This window comes from Sinocyclocheilus grahami, unplaced genomic scaffold (genome assembly GCF_001515645.1).
Source record: "Sinocyclocheilus grahami isolate Dianchi unplaced genomic scaffold, SAMN03320097.WGS_v1.1 scaffold1240.1, whole genome shotgun sequence".
Taxonomy (NCBI): Eukaryota; Metazoa; Chordata; class Actinopteri; order Cypriniformes; family Cyprinidae; genus Sinocyclocheilus; species Sinocyclocheilus grahami.
Genome location: NW_015506419.1, coordinates 175,406 through 201,898, shown reverse-complemented (window position 1 = coordinate 201,898; position 26,493 = coordinate 175,406). Strand labels below are relative to the sequence as shown.

Sequence of the window (26,493 nt, the reverse complement as noted above, 5' to 3'; positions counted from 1 at the left end):
TCAAAGTGTGAATATGGGAAACGTGATTCTGTTTTTAAAGAGACAGGGCTAATGAGACAGTATAATCCTTCTTTATCCGAATACTTTTTAGATTATAGTATTATATTTGATTTCATACATCACTGAACTATTTTCCTGTTCAGCAAATTTACATGTAGGCTACTTTTCAGCATGTTGGATTTATATTTATGCACAGAGCACAACACAAATAATCACTATTCCAGTCTCAGAATCTTTTACCTCAGAAGGAAGGAAACTGAGGGAGTGTTCCACTAATAAGGGAAGAACTCTCTTGGTTTTCATTATATTGCCATTTTTATATCTCAGGGGACACAGTCCAAAGAACACACGCCTCACTATTAAAGTTCACCAAGGCAAGAAAAATTAATTTACAGGCCTACATTACAACGTTGGAAGAGCACTCCTTACAATGTGTAAAAGGAAAGACATAATCCATATGTACGAAGAGGCAAGACAGAACTATTGACATGAAAACAAAGCCATAAAAAAAGTGTATCATCCAAATAGCTTCTCTGAAATTTTCTTTAAGAAATTCTTCAAATACAAAAATAAATCTCAACATTTAAACGAAGCATAACCTAACTTACAAGATAAAGCAGCATTTTGGAAGGGAAAAAAGGACATTTTTTTGTTGGGGGATATGAGGTCTTGGTTTCAGAATTCAGTCTCGTCTCGCTGGCACAAACTTGCTCAAAACAATGAGTGCATTTACAACGCTCTTCGATACGGCAAATTTTTCTGTAGATCTATCAAAACAACTTATCTGCTGGTTTCAGCAGGTTCCTCAGGATTTCCTAAAGTCGATATTCAAGAAAAATGCAGTAAGATCTTTGCAAAAACACTTTTTTTATGTACAAAATTCCTTTTGCAGCAGACAGTTCAAAAGCAGTCAACAAAATCTTTGAAGAATTTTACAAAAAGATTAAATCAAATTAAAATGACACATGGTGCTGTAACATCGTAGTTGTTTCATTCTGGCTTTGCAGAACGTTTTAGAAAATAAAGTTGCAGAAAAAAATATTTCTCAAAGTGTGTTGGAGTGTGTGTGTGTGTGTGTGTGTGTGTGTGCAAATGTGTGAGTCTTTGTGTTAAAAAAAGCTTACTTTGCATTTTGTGAACTTATATGACATGTTGTAGTCATAGCCTTCTCCATCCAAGTCTTTCACTTACTAAAATAGGTTTAGCTTCATTATCGGTTGGTCTTCTCCAAGAAAAAACATGTCTGCTTTCTTCCATTGGAAAGAGACGCGCTTCTCAGTTCCTTTTCACAATGTTCATTTGTTTTTATGTCAAGAGAGGTGGTTCAGTATCCTCCATCACTCCTATGAATGTACTAAAATAAGAGAAAGATATATATTAGAGTAGGAAAAGAAGCTTATACTGTAACGAGTTACTCATCCATCTAGTTCAGAAGAACTGATTTTCTAATTTCTTGGATACAGTAGATATGCCAATACAACATGAAAAAATGTTCTTTATGGATAGGTTGTTTTCACTATCTCTTTCCATTACAGACCACAACATTTCCAAAGCAACAGGAAGTAGCCCACCTCCTCTTCACTTGCCATGCTGGTAGGAGTATGTTGTGTGGTCTGTGGGTGTCTCTATGGCAACCTGCTGCTGTTGGATGCTATTTTCCTGCAGTGGCATGAGGTCAACATTACTGACAATACATCACAGTGAATCAGGCTTTGAAATACTTGGAATAATTCAGCACGCAAGGGTTTCGTACCTCGGCTGTAATGCTTGAAGGAGGCACTTGGGCATATTGTGGTATGTAGGTCCCTTGCATAGCTGTGTTTGCAGGCATATACTGAGGACAGATGGACACATGTTGACAAACGTGTGATATCCACAGATAGTACACATTGGACGGATGAACTTCTTGCTCATATGGTTATTGATCATTCTTGTAATTCCGTACATCGCAATTTCTATAAAAACTAGGGCAGCACGGTATTGTTAAAAATTGACAGGAATAATTTGTATTTCTGTGATATATATTGCACTATGAAAAAATATTGGAATTTTCAGCAGATGATTTAAATAGCTACATTTTGATTTTTGAATCAATCATTCTATAATGACTGGGATGATTTTGCTGGGGCTGCATAGAAAATAAAAATAATTTAAAAGCTGAAAATTTATTTTTAATTTGAGACTTAGGCTTATCCTTTTAGGCTGAACAATTTGGGGAAAACGTGAAAAATGTAATTAATTTAATGAATGTAGTGGGGAAAAAATCTCTTTCCACTGGAATTTTCATAATTCCTATTATCAGTGTTTTTGACTAATTTAATATGACCATAAAATATATATATTTTTAAAATCGCTAAAATATGATTTTTATTGTGATTATTATTTAAAATATAAAAAAAGAATAAATATATTGCAATAAAACTATTGTACTATAAACTGAAAAATGTATAAAAGTAATACAAATATTTTTTATAGTACACTGTAAAAATACAATACTAACATTTATGTCTCAATTTCTTCATTTTCAAACCTTAATCTGTCAAAATGTTTTTATTTGCACTGCATATTTTGCTATATTGATTTTATATTGTTATATCGTGCAGCCCTAAAACTAACACAAATATTAATAACGGAAACCAAACTGAAATTTTCATGACACTAAAACTACCTAAAATATAATTGCAATACAATTAAAATACAATTACACGTTTTTGATACATGGTAATATTATAAAACCTGTCACCAGAAATGTAATGCAGTTAAATATTTAAAATGATACCAGTTAGCATATAAATTCTGGTAGCCCCAAAATACTGAAACTAAAATAAAAATGCAATAACGTGAAATTAGAAAACAAAAAAAAATTAAAACTAAACTAAAATTAACAATGAAAACCAAAACTAAATAGAATAGACAAATAGAAAAAAGTCTAAATGAATTTACTGCCGGTCATAAAATATTAAGACCAATACATTATTTGTTTCAAGACATTTGTAAGGAGTTCTCTGTGGGATCTGTGGGGGACGTACCGTGCCTGTGCTGCCCAGGGTTAGATGGCTGAGCTGCTGTGTGAGAGGCCCTATTATGGCAGTGGGCTGGATGGTCATGGTGTGGTCCACTGTGGGCGTGAGGACGGTACCCTGCGCACAGAAAAGAAAGAAAGTTAGACAAGAAAAAGTGCTTTAGGAAAAAGAGCAGCGGTTTAACTGCAACTTACTGTGGGCTGCATGAGGTAAGACTGGTGATGTATCCAGGAGGGATTGTGTACCTGACATTAAAACGAGACACATTTTAAACTATATCATTCAGATCTATTTAGACCTAATAAGCTAGAAAGAATGTGAAGATTTTTCCATAAACAAGATCTTAAATTCCTCATATATAATAACTGAACTAATCTTCAAAAGAATTGAAATATTGAGCAGAAGTATAGCTCTTGCAAAACAAATCTCCATACCTGGTAGGTGGATACAGGTGAGTGCATGTAGGGAGAGATAGAAGTCTGAGCAATAATTCTGTTAGGAGCAATGCTGTAGGAAGGAGAGTAAAACCTGCAGGGGGCGACAAACACATTTTTTTTTTAAGAAAGCGCTGTTACCATGCAGTATCATAATTAAAAGCACAAAGTACAACATTTCTTGAGTAATAATTTCTGAACCCACCCATTTTGTAAAGCAGGAGTAGGGTCATATGTTAGCGTCATCCCGCCCTGTATGTGTGTAAGAACGAGAGAGTGACAGTTGAATTAAGACTTGTGGTTGAAATCAACATGAAAAAGTAGAAAAAAGCAGCTCACAGTCTCGCCCTCTCTCGGCCACTGCCGCCCATTCTGGTGATATTTCCCCTGATTCTGACGTTTTTGAACACACACCCGGAGCAGTGGGCAGCCATTTATGCTGCGGCGCCCGGGGAGCAGTTGGGGGTTCAGTGCCTTGCTCAAGGGCACCTCAGTCGTGGTATTGAAGGTGGGAGAGAGCGCTGTACATTCACTCCCCCCACCTACAATCCCTGCCGGTACGAGACTCGAACCCACAACCTTTGGGTTATGAGTCCGACTCTCTAACCATTAGGCCACGACTTCCCCATGTGTGTAAGATTTTTTTTTTAACTTTTAACTTCTGTGCTGCATTTATACAATGCAGTGTCATTGCTGCAAAAGACACGAGTAAGCGGAATGCCCAAGCATGTCCGTCAAGCTCAAGTTTACACAGAAAACAATAGAAAAGCTGTTGAGTTGAATGAAAAAATTCACTTTGTGTGAAGTGAACAGTCCCTTATGGTGTTTTTTTTGTAATTTTGGAGCTTGACTGCATCAGTCCTCATTCACTTTCACTGCTTCTAGGTGAATAAGCCTCTGGTTTGTGTTATTGACATAATTCCTGTAGGAGGATATCTGCAAGGTGCCCTGCTTTGTTCCTGAAGGACTGATCAGCCTTACAGGCTCAATAAGGTTAGGATTATGGGTAGTTGAGGTTAGGGCCTCATCAACCTTGTCAGGCCCAAATCAAAGCACCATCAAACACTGAGCGCTTTACGGAGAGTTATGTCACATCTTTTCCATGTCCCTTCACGGTTTTGTGGTAATCGACATAATGCCACATGCCACAAATACTGCATACAGATATTAAGTTTGGAATGTCCTTGATATTCTAGTAATGATACATTCCAGCTTTAAAATGTATTGGAAATTAAAAGGAAAATAGAAATGACTGTGAAGGAGTTCAGAAGTTTACAGGTAGGACAAACTGCTGAACCAGCAGCCTTGTGCGTTGATGCACTTGTGTGAGATTGGAGAGATAAGACTGGTTCAGCTTCTGCCACGACTTCAACTATGAGATATGGAGCTTGTTGGAAGTTTTCTCTTTTCCAAAAAAAAAAGAAGAAAAAAAAGAAACCAAAATAGAAAAATACACACTGGCAGCCAAAAGTTTGGAATAATTAAGATTTTTTAATGTTTTTGAAAGAAGCCTCTTATGCTTACTAAGGCTGCAATTATTTGTCCAAAAATATAGTAAAACAGTAATATTGTGAAATATTATTACGATTTAAATAACTATTTTCTGTGTCAATTTCTATGTCAATTTATTCCTGTGATGGCAAAGCTAAATATCCAGCAGTCATTACTCCTGTCTTCAGAGTCAGAAAAACAGCTGATAAAAAAACTGCTGATTAATATTTTTGTGGAAACTGATAAATTTTTTCCAGATTCTTTGATAAGAATGATTTCATGTATCCTTGCTAAATTAAAGTATAGTTTTTTTATTGTACTTACCCCAGACTTTTCAATGGTAGTATATCCACTAAAATATTTAGTGGTTTCCCTCAGATTTTAAGCAGTACAACTGTTTTCAACATTGATAATAATAAGAAATGTTTCTTGAGTACCAAATCAGCATATCAGAATGATTTCTGAAGGATCATGTGACAATGAGGACTGGAGTTTTTTTCATCACAGGAATAACTTGCATTTCAAAGTATATTAAAATAGGAAACAGTTACTTTAAATTGTAATAATATTTAATTGTATTACTGTTTTTACATCATTTTTGAATAAATGCAGCTTTGGTGAGTATAAGAGACTTCTCTCAAAACATTAACAACTCTTAAATTATTCCCAGCTTTTGGCCACCAGCATAAATAGAAGCAAATTTTTTGCCATATTTGTCTCTTACCTTTGCTTAATTATGCTGGAGTTTTAAACATCAACATGTTTTTTTAGTAAAAAGTGTCAAAATGACCGTTTTCAAGACCAGTACTGAGTCAGCTCATTACCATATAAACACCTAATTAGCTTAATTTGAAGCTGCAGGCATGACAGCAAATATGCATACAGTACAAAGTGACACCTTTCTAACCTCAAATGAACAGATACACAAACCTGTGCTTGCATGTCTTCTACAGATTACCCACTTCCTGCATAAGACGTGAGCAGGAGGTTTTATCTTAGAATCTCAAAACCCCTTAATCATATTATACGGCTCAAATTAATTTAGTTCATTATCATTGAAGCAAGAGTTGTGTGTTAACTTGTCTAAATAAATCAGAAAGACCGTAAAGATGCTGCAAGACAGCAAACCTCCAATTCACCCGCTGCTGATTTGCATATTCATTGCTTTGGTGTGCAGATGAGATTAAAATGTGAGCTGTAAATTCATTACCAGTTCATCTCACCACCATGAATAATGAATGTTTAATTGCAGTGACCTGCGATGAAGGTGATTTTTGTACTGATCTAATCACGCCGTGAGACGCTGCATTTTTCCACAGAGTGAATTGGAGGAGGAAAATCCACGGCAATTGCCTCAACAGACTCTTAAATAGGTCAGAACGCTAAAAGACTCTAAAACGGCTGTAATTAAGACGGGTGCTTCGTGATGTTCTTGTGTGAAGAGGTTGCCCTTTCATGCTGATCTACAGATTAAATAGGTGAATCTCACAAAATCTTTCAAGAATATGTTCAGGTCACATTTACTGCAAAATTAAAGAGAAAAATGGAAAAGAAATTGAATCCTGTTTTTTGTTGCACTTTTGTATTGTGACATTATTTTTTAGCACAATTAAGCACACCCATTACTCATTTCTCATTACCGCAATGCAAAAAACATCAATGCTATTACTGTAATTCAAAGAAATTAATAACATGCTTATTTTTTGTAGTCCCTTAATGATTTAAATACAAAACTGTATCAAAAATACTGTATTGCAGTAATGCCAAGCTAATGAAAATTTCTATATATACAGTGCCTTGCAAAAGTATTCATTTTTTTCACGTTTTGTTATGTTCCTGCCTTGTTAAATGGCTTTAAATTACTTTTTTTCCCCCCCACATCAATCTACACTCCATACACCATACTGACAAAGCAAAAACAGAATTCTCACAACTTCGTAAATGTATTAAATAAAAAAAAAATGAAATAAGTACATTGCATAAATATTCATACCCTTAACTAAATATTTAGCTGAAGCACCTTTACAGTCTCAAGTCTTTTTTTGTTTAATTCGACAAGCTTTGATCATCAGCATTTAGCAATTATCTGTCATTCTTCTCCTCGCCTCTTCACCTCTCAGGCTCTGTCATGTTGGATAGGGGCAGATGCATATTTTCAGGTTTCTCCAGAAATATTTGATTGGGTTCAAGACCAGGCTCTTATATTTAGCTGAAGCACCTTTACAGTCTCAAGTCTTTTTTTGTTTAATTCGACAAGCTTTGATCATCAGCATTTAGCAATTATCTGTCATTCTTCTCCTCGCCTCTTCACCTCTCAGGCTCTGTCATGTTGGATAGGGGCAGATGCATACAGATGATGAGAAGAGCTGGTTTCCTTCAAACATGATGCTTGGAAATGAGTTTCATCAGACCAGAGAATCTTGTTTCTCAGAGTCTGAGGGTCCTGTAGGTAATTTTTTGCAACTTCCAAGTGTGTTTTCATGTGTCTTCATTGAAGAGAGGATTGAGTCTGGCCACACCGACATAAAGCCCAGATCGGTGGAGTGTTGCAGTGATGTTTGTCCTTCTGTAGGTTTCTCCTGTCTCCACATATGATCATGGAGCTCAACTAGAGTGACCATCAGGTTCTTGGTCACCACTCTAACCAAAGCCCTTCTCCATCAATTGCTCAGTTTGGCCAGGAGGCCAGCTCTAGGAAGAGTCCTGGTTGTTTCAAACTTCTCCCATTAAGGGTAACAGAGACTACATGCTTCTGTGAACCTTAAATTTTTTTTCTGAAATCTTCCCCAGATGTGTGGCTTGACACAAACCTGTTTCTGAGCTCTACAGGCAGTTCTTTTGACCTCAGGGCTTGGTTTTTGCTCTGATATGCATTTTCAGCTGTTAGACCTTTTATTAAGACATGTGTGCCTTTCCAGATCATACCCATTTACAGGTGCATCTCAATAAATTAGAATGTCATGGAAAAGTTAATTTATTTCAGTAATTCAACTCAAATTGTGACACTTGTGTATTAAATAAATTCAATGCACACAGACTGAAGGTGTCAATGATTGTCTTCTGGACAACTGTTAGATCAGCAGTCTTCCCCATGATTGTGTAGCCTAGTGAACCAAACTGAGAGACCATTTTGAAGGCTGAGGAAACCTTTGCAGGTGTTTTGAGTTGATTAGCTGATTAGCAGTCTGTGTGCATTGAATTTATTTAATACACGTGTTTCACAATTTGAGTTGAATTACTGAAATAAATGAACTTTTCCACGACATTCTAATTTATTGAGATGCACCTGTAATTGAATTTCCCACAGGTTAACTTCACTTGAAGTGTAGTAACATCTACAAACAATACGAATGCTCCTGAGCTAAATTTCAACTGTCCTTCTGTCCAACTGAATAATTTAAGTTCTTTATTTTTAATAAATTTGCAAAGATGTTAATAACCTGTTTTTTACTTTACGATTATGGTGTATGGAGTGTAGAATGAAAAAGTAATTTAAAGCAGTTTAACATAAGGCAGCAACATAACAAAACCTGAAAAAAAATGAATGAATACTTTCGCAATGTATGTATATATATATATATATATTAGTAATTCTCTTTAGCTTGTCATTACTGTATATGTATACTTTATATACAAGTATAATAGACATTAATTATTCATGTACTGTGTGTGTGTGTGTGTATATATATATATAAAATGTATAATATAATATGTATATACAGTGGGGCAAAAAAGTATTTAGTCAGCCACCAATTGTGCAAGTTCTCCCACTTAAAAAGATGAGAGAGGCCTGTAATTTTCATCATAGGTATACCTCAACTATGAGAGACAAAATGAGAAAAAAAAATCCAGAAAATCACAAATAACAATTTAAACAAAATATAAATAAATATAAAGTGAACTCAAAATAATTATTTGTTCATGAATAATAAATTATCACTGAAATAATATTAAAGCCACCCCCCCCCTCCCAAAAAAAAACTTAAAAAAAAATACAAATACAAATAATAATATTAAAAATACATTTTATTTATTGAAAATGTAATGTCATTGTTTATTTAGTTATTTTATTTTGCTGTAAAATATGATCTGGACATTTTTTTGTGAGATTAACCCAGATTTTCAGCATAAACTTAAATATTAAGATCCATTAAAAGGATGTGAAATCAGTGAGAGGGTCTGAGTGACTGAGCAGGGCTGTGTGAGTGTTGGCCAGGGTAGGAGCAGAGCTGGTCCTCTACGGAGGGCGTGCAGCACTACCAGCCAAGCTGCTCAGACAGTGACTCAGCCATGGGTGAGAGAGAGAACACACAACCTCTTTGTAGAGCTGGAGCACCACGCAGGAGCAGAAACGGGACAAATACTCCTCAGGCACTTACTTTGAACTGCTCTCAATGGCAGACCTGCATGAGCCTAATGGGGACACCAGCTCAACACCCACAGACAGGCCAAGTGTGGTAAAATAATCATGCTGTCCTACACTAAAGTGATTGGTGGCATTTACTTTCACCATCAATTAGTTTCTCCTTGAATCAGTAATACAATATTTTGTTGGTCCAAGAAAAAAAAAACAATGTTATTAAAGATTCATATTTCAAATAAATGCTGTTCTTTTGAACTTTATATTAATCAAAAATACTGAAAAATGTATTACGGTTTCCACAACAAATATTAACTGTTTTCAACATTAAGAAATGTTTCTTGAGCACCAGATCAGCATATTAGAATGATTTCTAAAGGATCATGTGACACTGAAGACTGAATTAATGATGTTGAAAATTCAGCTTTGCATTATAGGAACAAATTACAATTAAATTGTTGTTGCTAAAGTTCTGGGTGTAATCTCACTAGCCCAAGTTTGTTTTATATTCTAATCCAGGGGTGCCCAAACTCAGTCCTGGAGGGCCGGTGTCCTGCAGAGTTTAGCTCCAACCCCAATTAAACACACCTGAACCAGCTAATCAAGCTCTTATAGGCATACTAGAAACTTACCAGCAGGTGTGTTGAGGCAAGTTGGAGCTAAACTCTGCAGGACACCGGCCCTCCAGGACCGAGTTTGGACACCCCTGTTCTAGTCCTTGGATATGTCCCTAGATATATCCCCAGATCAGTTCCCTTCTTTAGTCTAAATTCATGGCATTTTTTTGGTCAGTTTTATTGTCTTCTAGCTGAAAATCAGTAAGGAAAGTAATAAAATACATTTCCTCATCAATCCACATGATTTGAAGCATCATTCGTGTCCAGTGCAGAAACCATGCTGGATGAAATCTGCGCCAAAGTTGAATACTTTGGCTTAGGAGTTTGTTCAAATCCCAAACTTAAGTATGAGCCATAGTAATAATAGTGATGCTTGTGTTTGGAATTCGTTTGAAGCTGTTTCAACGTGCCATACAAGGTTTACAGCAAGTAAGAGCCGTTAAGGGACAGGGTGTTTAGTTCCTCTGACTCTTACCTTTGCCATCTGAGCCTGAACTCCACTGGTCTTTAGTGCCGTCACTGCTTTCTGTGCAGAGGCCGGGCTGTCGAAATCCACAAAGCCATAGCCTGAACGCACACACACAAAGGATCAGTGATTACTGCTTAGTTTAGTTGTTAAGCCAATAGCGTTCCCTATCACTCCTCTGCACCTTAGCTCACACTGGTAATCTCTCTGTCCCACATGAGAAAAGAGCTATCAGACCAAGTTAACTATACACTCTCTCTCTCACACACACACACACACACATAAATGTAATAGCATTGGTCCATTTGACAGATGTAGGGTTATGCAATACCAATCTCATTCCTGTTACATCAGCACACATTTGCTAGAGATAAAATAGATGAAGTGTATTGAAAGAGCGCTCACGGGTTAAAAGGAACAGTTCACTCAAAATGTCTTTCAAAACGTGTATCACTTTCTTTCTTCTGTGAAATGCAAAAGCAGATGTTCAGAGGAACGTCCAAGATGCTCTTATATATACAAAAATGTCCCACTGCAGTAATGTGAGTTTTGATAGGAAAATAATTTTATTTGGATTTTTCATTTTGTATTGATTTTTATTATTTTGTAAAAAATTATATGAATCAAATAATTATTAATATTTAATATCAATATAAAATAACATGAATATAACATGAAATATGTAAAAAAAAAATTATAATTTGATTGAATTAATACTTACAGAATTAATATTTAATATAAAAATAACAAAGTACTGGATAAATGCTTTATTGAAAATATCAAACTTAAAATAATTATTTATAAATAATAATTGTCATAAAATAATATGACAACCCCCACAAAAAAATAATTAAAACAATAATTAAAAAAATATTTTAAAAAGGAGATGTTTAGAAGAATGTCCAAGCTGCTCTTTTTGATACAATAAATGTGAATGGCTTTAACATTTTTTTTTTAAATATCATTTTTTCAGAGGACTTGGAATATTGGGCAGAAGTTGTATTGGAATATTTTTATGATACAACAAACTGCACGTTTAAAGTTTATTTTTTCTTGTCATTTTTGGAGTTCTTGTCATTTTAAGCAACAGAAAAGCTCATTATTTAAAGTTTCTCTTTTTCTTCAATTTTTGGTGAACTATTCCTTCAAAGCTGAAATTATACAGCACATCTTACCTTTACACTTGTTGGTGGTCTTGTCAAGAATGGCCTTAGTAGACACAATTTTTCCATAGCTGTGCAATACAAAACAAACACAAAAAGAAACATTTGGGTTAATTGAGCAGATAAACACCGTAAACAGCTTTTAAGCAGCTTAATAATGATAAATCTATCCAAACTAATAAGACTTGCTGATGTTTATCTCATATTTTATAAGGTCAAACACCGTTTAGCAGAGCCAAAGTAATCTAAGCCAGAAACAGACGAGCAGCGGAGGCACAAAACCCCATAAATGCAGGGCACCAGCGCTGCCCCATTCACAATGTACCACTCAATGGGCCCCCATATCCAGAAATCATGTGTATTAAATCTTCATGAGGGTGCCGGCGTGGAGGAGAAGCCCTGATCAAATGGTAATGCTCTTTGAATAATGGACTCCATATCATGTTCATGCTGCCTTGCATGGGAAAAGGCATTTGCACAGCATGATACAGGTATAGAGATGTAGGTTTGTGTACACGTCTGTGGTTTACTGGAGGCTTTCGGGTGTTTGAGGGACGGGGAGGGGGATGGGGATAGGTGTTCTCGATCCAGGCATGTGCTTGCAGTGTAACCTGAGAGTTCTCCTTGTCTGCCCTGCACAGCTCTGGCTGAGATCCACAACAATCAACCTCCAATGCCCTCCACCGCACACCTCATCTAGGTCCTACTGCCTGCACACAGAACCTCACGCTGATGTTCATGCCTGAACTAAACCTATATAATGTAATTTTAGTACAGATTAAAGTAATATTGGAAAATTACAGTAGTTTCAGTTTTTTATTCATTTGAACTTTAAGGGATGTTCATGCAGGACAAGGAATGGAACAAAACACAGGTGTTTTGAGACATGCTTTTAAAAGTTTTGAATTTCATAAGACATCTTCAATCACTAAGTCAAATATGTCTGCCTAGCGTATGTTTTTATTAAAAAATAAATAAAACAGCCCAGATGGCAACCCAATGCACTGCCAAAATTGTTTATTGTACAAATGTAACAAAAAACAACAACCTAAAAATGCCGTACATAATAACTTAGGCCCAACAATATGTAATACAATTATGAACATAGATGGAATAGGCAATTTGATTTGTAATGCACTGACATTTCAGCAACCAGAAATATTCAGCCAAAATGGCAAAAAAAAAAAAAGTGGTTTCAGCTGAAATAGTTTTGGATACATAATATACTTAGGCTCAACAATATGTTTAAAATATTTTAAATATATTTTAAAAAAATCAGTTTCGCCTAAAATAATATTTGACTAAATTGACTAAAATAGTTTTAGCACTTCTCTAATGACTGTTTTGACTGTGTCTGCGCCTATTTCGTGCACACAAGCCACAACATGCTGTAAGCCTATTTATTTTTCCATCTTAAATATGCATGACTGCATGGTTAATTGCATTTGATTATTTGCATTTAGTTTTGTTTTTCCCTGATGTCACTATCAGTGCAGCCCAGGGGTGAACAGACAGTTAGTCATGTGTGAGATCCAACCGAGAGTCATGGTCAAGTAAGCACTATGAGATGGGCTGCAGATATTAGTGTAGCAAAAACAATAGTACTCATATCGACCCTGTCGCAGCATTGGTAGGGCATTTAGCTCTAAAATTAGTGACAAGAAAGGGCTTTACTTCTGTAATGCTTCAGTGACTTTGATTCATTCATTCAGCAACATTCAGCACTCTACTGATTCATTCAAAACACTGATTCATTCAGGAACCAAACAAAGTGAGTCAACAAATCATTCACTCAACTGATTTAGTCAAAATTTTGGTTCCATTTGGAACTATTGTCATTGATAGATTAAAAACAGACAAAGCAACTAGCAATATTGCCTAAAATGCTAATTAATTTTAATATCTTGTATATTAAAGAAATATCATTCTCACAATCGCATTCTCGGCTGTTGGTCTAAAGTGCTGATATTCAGAACAACAGCACTCTTGCTCGTGATAATACTTAAATATATCAGAAATTGTTTTTTCACTGTTCTTGTTTGAGATATCCACAGCATTCACTTTGTAAAACAAGCTGTAGAGTTCTGAAACCATTTGGTTTGTGATCTGCTCTCTCGCTTTCTATAAAGGTAACAGGAATTACTTGACCAAACATCTCCCCCGCCAACAGCTTCTTTGCTAAGAAACACCTGATATGTTTGACTAGCTCTTATCTCTCACTCTCTCAGTCTCTTTCTCACTCTCCCCCAAATCTCTCTTTCTCTCTCACAGCTTCTCCCCACCCCCATCACCAACAACTTTTCGTCTCCTCTCCCTCCCAGCTGTTGCCCTTGTTTGTCTTTCCCTTTCCCCCTGGGCTCAGAGTTTCCTGTAGGGCTGGGCAGCCTCATCTCAGCCGTTTCGTCCAGAGAGGGCCTCGATCTCCAGTTTTATACTTCTATGTGCACATTCTTTCTACACCATCTTAAATATATGAGCAGTTTGTCCTAAAATGTAATATATATTTCAACAAAGCTTAAGAAAATACATCACATTTTTATTGGCCAAAATAAATTACATCAAACTGGGCATCGAAGACATTGAGTTGTTCACTTTTGTTTTGGCAATTTAATATACAAATTAAAAAAACATAAGCTAATACATTTCGATTTGCAATTAGTGTTATTTATTATAATGGTATTTATGTAAAATTATAGAATGTATTCATATTTTGAATTAGCTTTTATTTTCAATTTTCATTTTAGTTTAAGTTTAGAAATTAGGTGCTTTTGTCATTTTTATTATTATTATATATTTTTTATTCTATTTAGCTTGAATTTATTTTTTATATCAATTTTTGTTTTAGCCATTTTAGTACTTCAGCTTTCACTTATTTCAATTAATTGCCAAGGTAACATTTCTAAATTTCATTCAAGTTTGCTGAAGTTTTTTCATCTATTTTTTTGTGTTTCATTTTAGCTTTTTTCAATCAATCACTGAAAATAATTTTTAATAGATTTAACCGTTAAAACTGCATTGCAGTTATAGATTTATAAACACTGAAAAAAACCTTAAAAAGTTGACCTTTTAACTAAAATCAAACCATTTTAAATTTACTTACTGATGAAGGAAATCAAATCAAACCTCTAAAACAAAACCAAATAGAAATGAACGAAAGTGTTGTTAAAAGGTTAACTAGATGAAAACAACTATTTTTAAACACAAAATATTTTTTTGTGTAAATGCGTTGGGAGATCTAAGCCGAAGCCAAAATCTCTCTCTTTCTTACTTTTATCAACCCTAAAAGGAAGTGAGGTGCAGGCAGGGAAAGAGCGAGGAGGGGGAACCGTCGTGCCTAGCTGTTGGTTAACAAAAAAGAGCTTTGTTGAAACCCAAACCTCTGTTGAGTTTGTCATTACATTCCACCAAAACATCTTCTAACATGAAAGCATAGATCTGATGGTGACAAAGTGATATGAGATTTATTTCAAAAGATGAATTCCCGATGTACCAACAAAAACACGGAATGAGAACCAATACCAAGATAAAGAACGAGCACCCCTCAGGCGTCCTACCAAAATGTTATAAAATATCAAAAACGTCTCATGAATAGAAATGTATGATTTACACTGCAGCGTCCACTAAATCAAGATGCTGTATAGGCTTATCCAAAAACTCTTCATGTTGAAATGAATGTGAATTATCTGCCAGCAGTGCATTTCTAACCTCATCATAAAGGGTCAAATCAGGACGCTCAAAGTCTGAGGTTTTCTCTCCCACACACTCCTTCTGTTTTTTAATGCATTTTCTGCTCTTATTATACACCCTCTCCAACTGCTGATTATGAACCTGACCTTACTTGTCTCCGCCATTTCTGATTCTAAATTCATTTCCACGTGAAACAAGGACACTCACGGTTGACAGAGCTTGGCCAGGTCCTGGTCTGTGGTTCCTGGATGGAGACCACGGATGTACAGGTTGGTTTTGCTCAGCTGGTCTCCACCGCTGCTGCTTCCATTACTGGTGGTGGTGGTGTTGGGACTGGGTGGCGCCATCTGCTGGGTGTAGGACGCATACGCCTGCTGTCAAAACAGAGATCAGACAAAATACAATACAGTGCTATTAGACTTTTAATATAGCTATTTAATTTTCCTTTGAAATGTCCTCTGACTTATGTGGAAGGAGTTATTGTGCTGACCATTAGCGACTAGAGTCTTGCCACATGCAGAGCAAAACACTAAAATATCAAAATGATGCTGTCGCAACATGAATATAACCTTTAAAAAATTAGTTCACTATGAAATTAAAATTATGTAATTATTACTCACCCTGGTGTCATTTCAAACCCATATTCAGTTTTTTTCCCCATGGAACACAAAGGGAGATTTCCATGCAACAACAAAACAAAAAAGTGACAAAAAACACTGTGTGGAAAAACTGAACAAAATGTTCTACATTATTTGCTGTTAATTCCCTTCAAGTGAACTCAGAAGTCATTTTGACTGGACCATTGAAACAGTAACTGGCTGTGGCCTAAATCACATACTCTTCAGGTACTTAGGTACGTCTTTTGAATAAATAATTACTTTGTGACCGTTAAACAAGTATGTGTTGTTTGAATGATACATTGTCATTATCATGTGACCTATTAGCATCAGTTGTGCCACCTCACTGCCATTAACAACTCCTGTCCTGTAAAGTGTCCATCTGAAGCACACTTTGTCCGAAATAGTAGGTCATCCGGATACTTTTCACCTACTAATTTATGAATACTGTAAATTCAGACATACTGTTCTTTTCACATACTGTTTATCGCCTACTATATAGGGAAGTATGTGATTTCAGGTGCAGCCACATTCTCAAAAGAATGATCACTTCGCAAATCGGACTGATCAGTTTCTCACTGGTTCAATGATTTGGCTTTTGAGTTAAAGCTATTGTAAGGCTCAAAAAGACTTGAAATATGATCAAACTAACAGGGTATAGGTTTGGAACGACATTAAAAATGTGATTTGGTTTACAAAAACAAGCAGATTCTGAAACAGAAAATGCCTCTGATTGTTGTTGTGTCCAAAGCCTGGGGCTTTCCCTCTCCTGAGAGGTTCTGTTAGTTCTCTAATTAACTCCTCATCAGTCAGAGGGGCAGGCAAGGATGAAGTATTTCATTAGCCAAGCCTGTGAAATCAAATCTCAGACAGGGAACAATGGGCCAGTTTAATACATGCCACAAGTTCACTGGTTTGGCCTGAGATTGTTGGAAAAAGGGGAGCTGGGCACATCCAGAAGTGCTCGTACAAACGTTATGTCATATATAGGGCTCTTGTCTTTTGCTCTCCTCTGGAGCCGGGTGAACTTAGTTATAGAAGCCTGTCTAATTGAGATCTGAGCTTGTTAGCGTTGAGTGCTAATCCCTCTCGTGTGCTGGGTGCAGTCAGAAAGCACTGTCTCATTAGGACTGCTCTACTCGGCTAACTCTGCCTCTGCATGGGAAAACAGATGACTGAACCACTGCCCCCCACTAAGCCCATCTGCCCTGCAACGCTCTTCAAGGTTAGAGTAGAGCCGCACACCTAACAACACCAGTCTTCCCAACACAAACACTACATGCTAAAAATGACAAAACCCCCTAATGACATCCATCCAGACAGATGTGGTGTTCAAATCATGCCATATTATTTTCCAATTTTCACTTATCTAAAAATGTGTTACTTTAAAGTGCTAATGTGCATTTATTTTTTAAATCTTTGTGTTTAACTTTTTAGCATTTTTAGATGTAAATATTTTAAATGTAATATATATGTACTGTATAAAGAGAGAGAGAGACAGCCATAATGTTAAAGATTTTAGATGTTGCTTTTGCATTTACTGTTCATCAAAGAAGCCTGAGAATAAAATGCATCACCGTTTATATAAACAATATTACGCAGCAAAACTGTTTTCAACATTGATAATAAGAATCATATGACACTGAAGGATGGCTGCTGAAAATTCAGCTTTGTCATCACAGGAATAAATTACACTTTGAAATATATTCAAATAGAAATGTTATTTTAAATGGTTTTTAATATAATATTTTTACAGTATTTTTTATCAGATAAATGCAGCCTTGGTGAGCATAAGAGACTTATTTCAAAAACATTAAAGGGGTCATATGATGCGATTTCAAGTTTTCAGAGAGAGAGAGAGAGAGAGCGAGCCAGAGAGAGAGAGAGAGAGAGAGAGCGAGCCAGAAAGAGAGAGAGAGGGGGTCACATCACAGTGGAGTCAGCTGTCTTAACCGTGGCTTGTGTACTGCAAACACATACCAGCTTCATTACTGTGTCTGTCACGCAACTCTGTTCCCCTTTCGAGCTTGAACTGATGGTAAAACTAATGACATTATTTACTGTCTTTACATTTATTTTGAAAGATGAAGCTCACGATTATGGTAAGGGGCGTTACATTTCTGACGAGTGCTTGCGGTGTTCGGCCAATCACAATGTACTGGGTCAGCTGGCCAATCAGAGCAGACTGCGCTTGTCGGAAGGAGGGACTTTGTAGAAAATGAATCGTTTGAGAGAGGCGGGGCATAGAGGACCTACAATAATGTACAGTATTTGAAAAAGAATGTGTTTTTTGAACATTAAAGCATATCAACATATTCTGTTACACCAAATACACAAAATAATGATCTTTAAAAAAGCATCATATGACTCCTTTAAAAGATCTTTGTGATCTTTAGCAAATCTCAGTTAATACCCATTTTTTATACTGTACTTTAGAATTTTGTGTTCTTAAATCAGGGTCATTATAGTTACTGTAAGTAAAATTATAATGAAAACCATAAAAAATATTTTCATTAATTGAAATAAAATAAAAATGAACTAATAAAAACGGTTGACATAAAAAAAAACTGATAAAAATGACAAAAACATCTAAATTATTAAAACTTTAACTAAAACGAAATAGTCAAAATGGTAAAAACTATAATAGTATATAAATTATATTAAAATAACACTGATTTAAATGCCCTTGTAGCCATTAAAATTATTAATTTTAGTTGGTAGATTTATTTTTTGTTTATATCTCCAAATTTTATTGGACAGATCATGACACTAATTATCGATATCAACTAGAATTTTAATATTCAAATAAAATCCAATTTTGTTTATAAGGGTAGTAACAACAGTATCTGACCACTGTGACATACAGCCATTCTAAAATAAGCATCACAATCATTGTGTTCACAATCAAGAATGTGTTTTTTGAACATTAAAGCATGTCAACATATTCTGTTACACCAAATACACAAAATAATGATCTTTAAAAAAGCATCATATGACCCCTTTGCAGAAAATTGTGTTCCCAAACTATGCAAAAAGGTGTTTTCAAAGTTGTAAATAAAACAGACCACTACTTCAGTCTTTCTACTTCAAAATAAAAAAAAATTATAAAATGACTTGCCATTTCCTTGTAATTATTGATCAATTTATGTCAAATTCAGTGAAAAGTTGAAATGCCAATTTTAGTTTTTTCAGTGTGCACATTAAATGTACTTTAATTGGCAAGACAAGCAATGTTACAAACATATGTGCAATTGTAAAACTGGTCACTCTATGTTTGCATTCTGGGAAGAAAAAGTAGCTATGCAATTTAGTTCTGCTTAACTAAGTTTGCGTGCCATGTGTTCTCCTCCCGACTTCTCATGACCCATATGGACTCTACACAAACAACTTCCATTCATGTACATCTGTTAAAACTACAGCTTTAATTCTTGTTCATGCAAAGAATGTGATATATTAGGTGAAGACATTCCTCCGAGTCCACAACCGCGCTGACAGTAATTCACGCATCGCGATCATCCTCACTGCTCTGTTTACTTCAGATTGTGCTCAATGTATCTGAGTGCAGAACAAATCCTTGTCAACATCTACTCAATACCAGCAAACCTGCCCTTGAACATCTCAGCTGCACTATAATGAAACCCGAGAGTCCTCCCTTATTTGCACTTGAGGACAGCACTGCAGTGGAACCGGCTATAGGCCGCCTCTTCATTTCCATAGATATGCGCAGTGTGGTAATGAGAGCATGGCGGGGTTTGCACCTCTCTTGATTACTCCATTGCAGTGCCACTAGGGCAGACTCTTGGGAAGGCTTGCAGAAATAGAGGTCACAGGAGGCAGTAAGCAGCTCTGAAGGGTTAGCAGGGGATCTGGCTCTAAAGAGCTGGTACCAGGTGTGACTGTGGATGGAAATAAATGGTCTGTCTATCACTCCAACCTGCATAGGTTACAGTATTGTGATGCACTCTTTTAGTTTTGCCAGGAATATGGACGTTTAATGACCTACCAACACACATTGCAGCATAATGCAGTCTTCCATAGCAAGTGAAAATAACTTGCATGTATTTTATATACGGTTAATGTTGGAAAGGAGCTATATGCACAATGGCAATCCTTTTGTTTTTATAAAATGAATAAAACAAAGTAAAAGGTGCATTTCTGATTATTTTTAGTTTTCAATTTCTGAAAATACATAATATATATAATAAAATACAATATCATATATAGATGTCTGGGTCAATGCAATAATGTTGTGATTATTTTTACTGTGTAGTTAGTCAAATTACACTGTGGTTTGAGCAATTATATTAGAATCTAGATTTTGATTGTTTACTTTTTTTTTATTAATATTTTAAGAATATATGAATATGAGTTCTAAAACAATATATTACTATTTTTTATTTTTTTTAAATAAAAAAGCATTATTTATATTTTGTGATGGCAGTCAAATAATTGTAACTTCATTTAATAATTCTGATGTAATCAATTTCTAAAAATACGTAATATACCAAATCATATATAGATATCTGAGTCACAATGCAATAGTATTGTGATTATTTTTAAGGTGTAGTTAGTCAAAATTCTCTGTGGTGTGAGAAATAGATTAGATTAGATTTATGTTAGAGTCAGACTGTGTTTGCCTAATAATATAATACATAATGCAAAAAGGATTCGTTTTTTTTTTTTTAAAGTGTAACTAAAAATAAAATCTTTGCATGAGAATATTGAGACAATATTATTAGGTAAAATATACTTCAGAATACTGATTTTTGTCCCTCACTCCCATTTCCTCAGAGAAATTACATATAGTGATTCTTGTGAAATATGCAATTTTTCACTCAAACATCGTTCACTGGATTAAAGATGAGGGGGAGGGGCTGAGAACAGCAGAAAAAAATCCCTCAGTTGCTCAGTTCTCCACCCTTTTCAAATTATACTCACAAATCAGGATTTAATCTTGGTCAGGTATTTTCTGAGATTCTCTGTCTGTATATCTTTTGGCTAATCAAAAATGTCAAACTATAACTTTTAGCAGAAATTAAAGAGGGAAAAAAACATAGCCACAGCCAGTAACCCAGGATCCACGCACAATGTTTGAGACAGGAATTCCAGGAATTCCAAGTCATTTATCTCTGAGCAATCTGCATCCCTGCCAAGAGTGCAGGAAGGAGGGGAAAGACTCTTCTTCTAGGCTGCTTGGTTTTCAAAACTGTGTCTTTCAGCAGTGATCCATCCCGTGAAGGAGAATTTCGAAGCAAGTGCGTGTGTGAACACACATTTCTGTAGCGGTACCAACAGAAACAGACTCTGTCCCAAGGAATCTTCAGCATGCGTTACTGAGTGATTCAAATAGTTTGGTAGAATCACATAATCTGAAGAAAACTTTACAATGTTACAGTTTACAACTTTACAAATGTTACAAGTCAAAGTTTGCAGTTTAGTGTTTTTTATTAGTACATTAAACTATCCTTGAATATAGTTTTGCATCATATAATTTCATTTTCCAGTGTTGAAACTTAAACTGTAAGTATAGGCTATATTAATATTAATTATATTAATATTTCAAGAATGTATTTTTAATTTATGAGTATAATTTTATAAATATTTTAATAATATATTTTTTATATATTTAAATATTTAGAAAGAAATATTAGTTCTATTTTGTGTTTGGACAAGTGAATATGTTTAAAATGACAAAAAAAAAAAAAAAAATCTAAACTGGTGGCCAAAAAAAAAAGTTGAGCTTTGTTAATATTTTGCAACTGGCATATATTGGGTTTGATGTTTTTGAAGCATAAGAATCTCTTTTCGTTTCCACAGCTGGCTCTCATTGTTCCTTTCTATACTGTGCATCTTAAAGCTCTCAACTTTACATTCAAAACAGTGATTCGCATAAAAAGGTTTCATTACCTGAAAGGTCACAGAATATTTGGAAGACTCTAATGAGCTTCAAATATTCATACTGTGTAAAGTGATTTGCAACATTTTTCCGCCCTACAGAGTGTCATTCTCCAGTGGATTTTATTCCGCCAGAGCTGACAGCAGTTGGGTGAGTCAGTGCAGCAGTGCTTAGCAGACCTGCAGGGCTTAGGAAGCCTATCTAAGTTTGGGGCACTTAAGGAGGAAATTAGAGACCAGTGGCTGCACACTCTCACAATACAGAAATTCTGGAAAAATTTATGTCCCCTGATAACTCGTAGGCTGTGGAAACAGTTTTTCAAATTATATTTTCTGCAGAGCTTATTCACACCAAGAACAAACAAAATTGTATGATCAGATACGTATCTTACATCAAAGCATGAGAAGTTGCATTGCTAGAATTATTATCTTGCATTTAGGGTTCAAAATCATTATGGTCGGGGTCAGATTGATCCTGAGTTTAGATTGATTCAAATTAAAATCACCCTATATATTTAAAAAATGGTTAAAGCAACAAGCCTTAAAAACATTAATGCTTCTCAAACATTACAACAATTAAAAAACAAAAAACATTGTCATTTTAAACACAGGAAGTGTGTGCTTTCCTAAAGCTCAAACAGTACAGCATGGCACTTTCCAGCAAGCTGAGCATGATAAAAATGTACACTTTGGATGAAGGTGTCTGCCAAATGAATACATGTAAAGGTAAATACCCTCAGAGGCAGAGAAACTGACATAACAAAATAAACCAAAGAATGCTTTTATTTCAGGTCTGCGCAACTGCCAACATAATAATAATATAATATTCATAATAGAAATTCTGCATGCAAACACTCCACAAAACAGTGGAGTGTCAACACTTGTTAAAGTGCAATCACGTTCATGACCCAAAATGAGGAAAAAATTCTAAATTACAAGAATAAAATCATAGTTTTAGCAGTATTTCCAATACATGGAAAAGAGTGTTTTTGGTTAGCCTTTTCATTCCGTTCTTGGTATAAACAGACCTTTAGCCTCACAACTAGTTGGTTCATCTTCCTCCTGGCCCACACTCATTGAGAGTCACTGCAGAAATACTGTTTGGTAGTTGTACCCACACCGACATTCTCCCTCTGCATTTTTACATAGCTACAGCAACTAAAGATCGATATAAAGTGCTTCCTCAGCTTCACAAAACACTACAGCCAAGACTCGTCCATCATATTTCAAGTGAAACCTGACGTTGTTGTCCAAACTGGACTTGTCATTGCTCTTTTGGGCTTCCATTGGCAGCAACAACAGCCATCCATACTCAACCACCTCTAGGCTTTTGGCCAGTAGCCCCTACTCAAACCCACTGAACACTTTTTCATCCAGTCCGTTCCAGCAGGTGAAGTGCAACCTGACATCACCAGGTTATTTTTTCATTATAAACAGATGCCCTGAATTCAATTCTGCCCAAAACTGCTTCCAAAAACACCATCTTCACTGCCATCCCTGGGGTGATGCATGGCATAATATCTCCATTCCATGGCAATATACAACCTTTCAGTAATGACAAACATGTCCTCTTTATGACCGAGGGACATGATGCCCACCTGCCCAACGCAGCTTACTTCCTTACACACTACTACCTACACTTCCTCCCCCAGCACTCGCCCCGCTGTGCGAGTTATTGCGAAAAGATGCACCATGGGCTCGGACACCTGCCTGCTCAGCGGCTGGGCTGGTGGAAGCTCTGCTATGTTTTCTAGAGCAGCACTTATAAGTAAAGTGTTGGTTTTGTAAAAATCGAGTCATTGGTTAGCTCTAATAACAAAAGGAAAATGAGGTCAATGAATGTGGTTAAACATGTAACTGTGAATCTCAATAGCCGTTGGCTTCTCTTGTTTCTTCATAAACTGAAAGTTAAGATGAAATCAGCAACCCGGTCTGCTTGAATCTTTGCGTTGTTTCTGGATTATTTCGTGAGCATGGGCGTGAAGCTGAAATAACATTTAGAGAGCCAAGCTGGATCAGATCACTACTTTTTTCCCCCACTGTATATAAAGCACAAGGCATATGGCAGATTAGGGTGTATGCTTATGAAACTGTTAATGAGTAGATAGACCATCATACACAATGTCAGAGTCAGAAACGGCTTCCCTTTATCTAGCATTTTATAAGTTAGCAGGCAATAATTTATAAAACGGTCAACACGTTAATAGCCTTTCTTCGCTTTGCACTGTCATTTTATTTCAGTCTATTTATTATGATGACCATTTTGTAAGGGCATTGAAGATTGCAGATGATAAAGATGGAGTGTTTTGAATAAACTTGCAAAAAAGCACACCTGATTCATGATGTTAAAAATATATGGTTGACAACTTTAAGTGCATGTCATTGCACAGTATTAATATCACATCAGGTAGAGATTGACAAAAAATAGTAGTACACAATAACACCAGTATCACTGTGGGTTCAACAGGAAAACAATGTTCACAGGTAAAGTAACTTACTTTATGTAGCTAATATTTGCGTGCATTTGCATACCCAAACTCAACAGCAATTCATCTTAAGTGATAAATAATAATAATAATAATTCATTACATTTATATAGGGCTTTTCTAGGCACTCAAAGCCCTTTACATTGTGAGGGGGGATCTCCTCATCCACCACCAGTGTGTAGCATCCACCTGGATGATGCGACAGCAGCCATAGTGCGCCAGAACGCCCACCACACACCAGCTTATTGGTGGAGAGGAGACAGAGTGATGAAGCCAATCAGTAGATATGGGGATTGTTAGGAGGCCATGATGGTCAGAGGCCAATGGGCAAATTTGGCCAGGATGCCGAGGTCACACCTCTACTCTTTTCGAAAGACATCCTGGGATTTTTAATGACCACAGAGAGTCAGGACCTTGGTTTAACGTCTCTTTAACCCGAAGGACGGTGCTTGGTGACAGTATAGTGTCCCCATCACTATACTGGGACGCTAGGGCCAACCCAGACCACAGGGTGAGCACCCCCTGCTGGCCTCACTAGCACCTCTTCCAGCAGCAACCTAGTTTTCCCAGGAGGAGGTCTCCCATCCAGGTACTGACCAGGCTCAACCCTGCTTGGCTTCAGTGGGTGACCAGTCTTGGGCTACAGGGTGATATGGCTGTTAGCTACATACATAGCATTCAGAATACATAGCATTCTGAGCTTAAATTAAAAACAGAAAGGAAAATACTTTTTTTTCTTAAAAAAAAAAGGTTAAAAACTTATATATAATCTGTTTTAAAAATGTATAGTAGTAGGTCTATTAAAATAATCGTAATGCATGTTACGTTTTTATTAGCCTAGAAGATTTATTTGTCAAAAAACAGAAACTCTAACTAAAAATCGTTTCTGAATGTATGTTATTGGAAACTTAATTATTAAAATCACTAGTAGGCTACCATACCTGTCATTAAAAAAAAAAACATACGATATGATTATATTAGTTTATTTATACTGAATAATTCACTGCATGTAACCAACATCATACAGGCTATGTCGGACAAGCGTTCGTTACTACAAATGAACTGCGCCATTAACATGTTATAAAAGCAAATTTAGCGTTTAATTCTCTCATTCGGACCTTTGTCCCTCAGAAAAAAATAGCCCGTAAATCAAAGGCATCCTATGTCGGATTCATTGACTTTCTGTCTCTGCAAAGTCAATCCGAAACCTAAATGTTTCCAGTAATAGTAGTGGGATTTATAGGGGTGGGGCGAATGACTCAACGTAAAACTTGGTTAAACTAATGTTCTTTTTTTCCCCATCAAGCAATTTTCCTCATGAATCCCAAATAACAGTCCTCTTTACTGATTTACTGCCAAGAATCCACAAGCATCGAGTCCCCATGAATAAGTAGCTATCCGTGAACATTTCGGACCGCAAGTTCGTACTGTCTGTGACTTCTCAGATGAATCTACATTAAGATGCCCACTTTTTAAATAGCTACACGCTGACTTCAGGATCACACTCCACAGCGGAGGATTACCCGGCACGATCGCGCGATGATACACTTCAGTATTTGCACGGTTCCACTTTCAAGGACACTGCAGCTCACGCTCATGCAGTTACACACACAACAGAGATAAGCGACAGAAATCAGCGTTTTCCGCCGGCCCGGCCAGCTGACGCCACCGCATACGAAGAGGGCTTTACCTTTTTACTGGTTCTGCTGGGATAGCCGTTATATGTGTTGATTCCTGTCCTTGGCGGCACAGAGAGCAGCATTTTTACAGCAACAGCAGCAGCGCGCGCTGTGTCCGGAGCGCCTAGTACAGCCAAAACAGTCAGCTGACGTCACCGGGACACTCAGCCTGGAGTCTGTGGAAGAGATTGAGTCGCTTACACACACACACACACACACACACTGCTGTTCATTAGCACACAGGAAGAAAACAGCAATACTTCACGCTATTCCGTTCTAAATTATATTGAAAGCTATACTCTCTTATGACTGATAAGAGTTTTGATTTCATGTTAACTTTTTCTTTTTTAAACAAGGATCGTAATGGAGGAAATCAACCGAAAGACCCATTCTTCAACTTTCTGGAAATCGATGCTGAATTTTCCCAGCTGCACAAACACTATTAAATATGATATTCACTGGTTGTATATGCACCACCTCTGGCAAGCTGGACATTCACAAATTCACATATAAAGCACCAGCAAATGTAAATGATTGGTCCACCACAACTAGGGTGCAGTACACCACAAAAATGA

General features: G+C 36.3%; 1 protein-coding gene across 1 annotated transcript; it reads right to left on the bottom strand.

The window, feature by feature from the left end:
- Positions 1–104: 104 nt before the first annotated feature.
- LOC107568403 (RNA-binding motif, single-stranded-interacting protein 3-like) lies at positions 105–26,099 on the bottom strand. Its single transcript, XM_016254376.1, has 12 exons — positions 25,930–26,099; positions 15,449–15,615; positions 11,567–11,625; positions 10,401–10,492; positions 3,797–3,859; positions 3,663–3,709; positions 3,458–3,551; positions 3,218–3,268; positions 3,030–3,140; positions 1,754–1,834; positions 1,572–1,659; positions 105–1,354 (listed from the first exon to the last, which is right to left on the bottom strand). The coding sequence occupies exons 1-11, from the start codon at positions 25,999–26,001 to the stop codon at positions 1,579–1,581; spliced, it is 918 nt and encodes a 305-aa protein (XP_016109862.1). The 5' UTR covers positions 26,002–26,099; the 3' UTR covers positions 105–1,354; positions 1,572–1,578.
- Positions 26,100–26,493: the final 394 nt, after the last annotated feature.

What these genes read in the sequence shown, in the direction of transcription:
- LOC107568403 (XM_016254376.1), bottom strand. Translation starts at nt 26,001, where the DNA reads ATGCTGCTCTCTGTGCCGCCAAGGACAGGAATCAACACATATAACGGC. An exon ending in ACTCCTGCTTTACAAAATGG is followed by an intron (nt 3,552 to 3,662) that starts GTGGGTTCAGAA and finishes CGCCCCCTGCAG; the next exon opens with GTTTTACTCTCCTTCCTACA. An exon ending in CCCTGGGCAGCACAGGCACG is followed by an intron (nt 1,835 to 3,029) that starts GTACGTCCCCCA and finishes ATCTGTCCTCAG; the next exon opens with TATATGCCTGCAAACACAGC.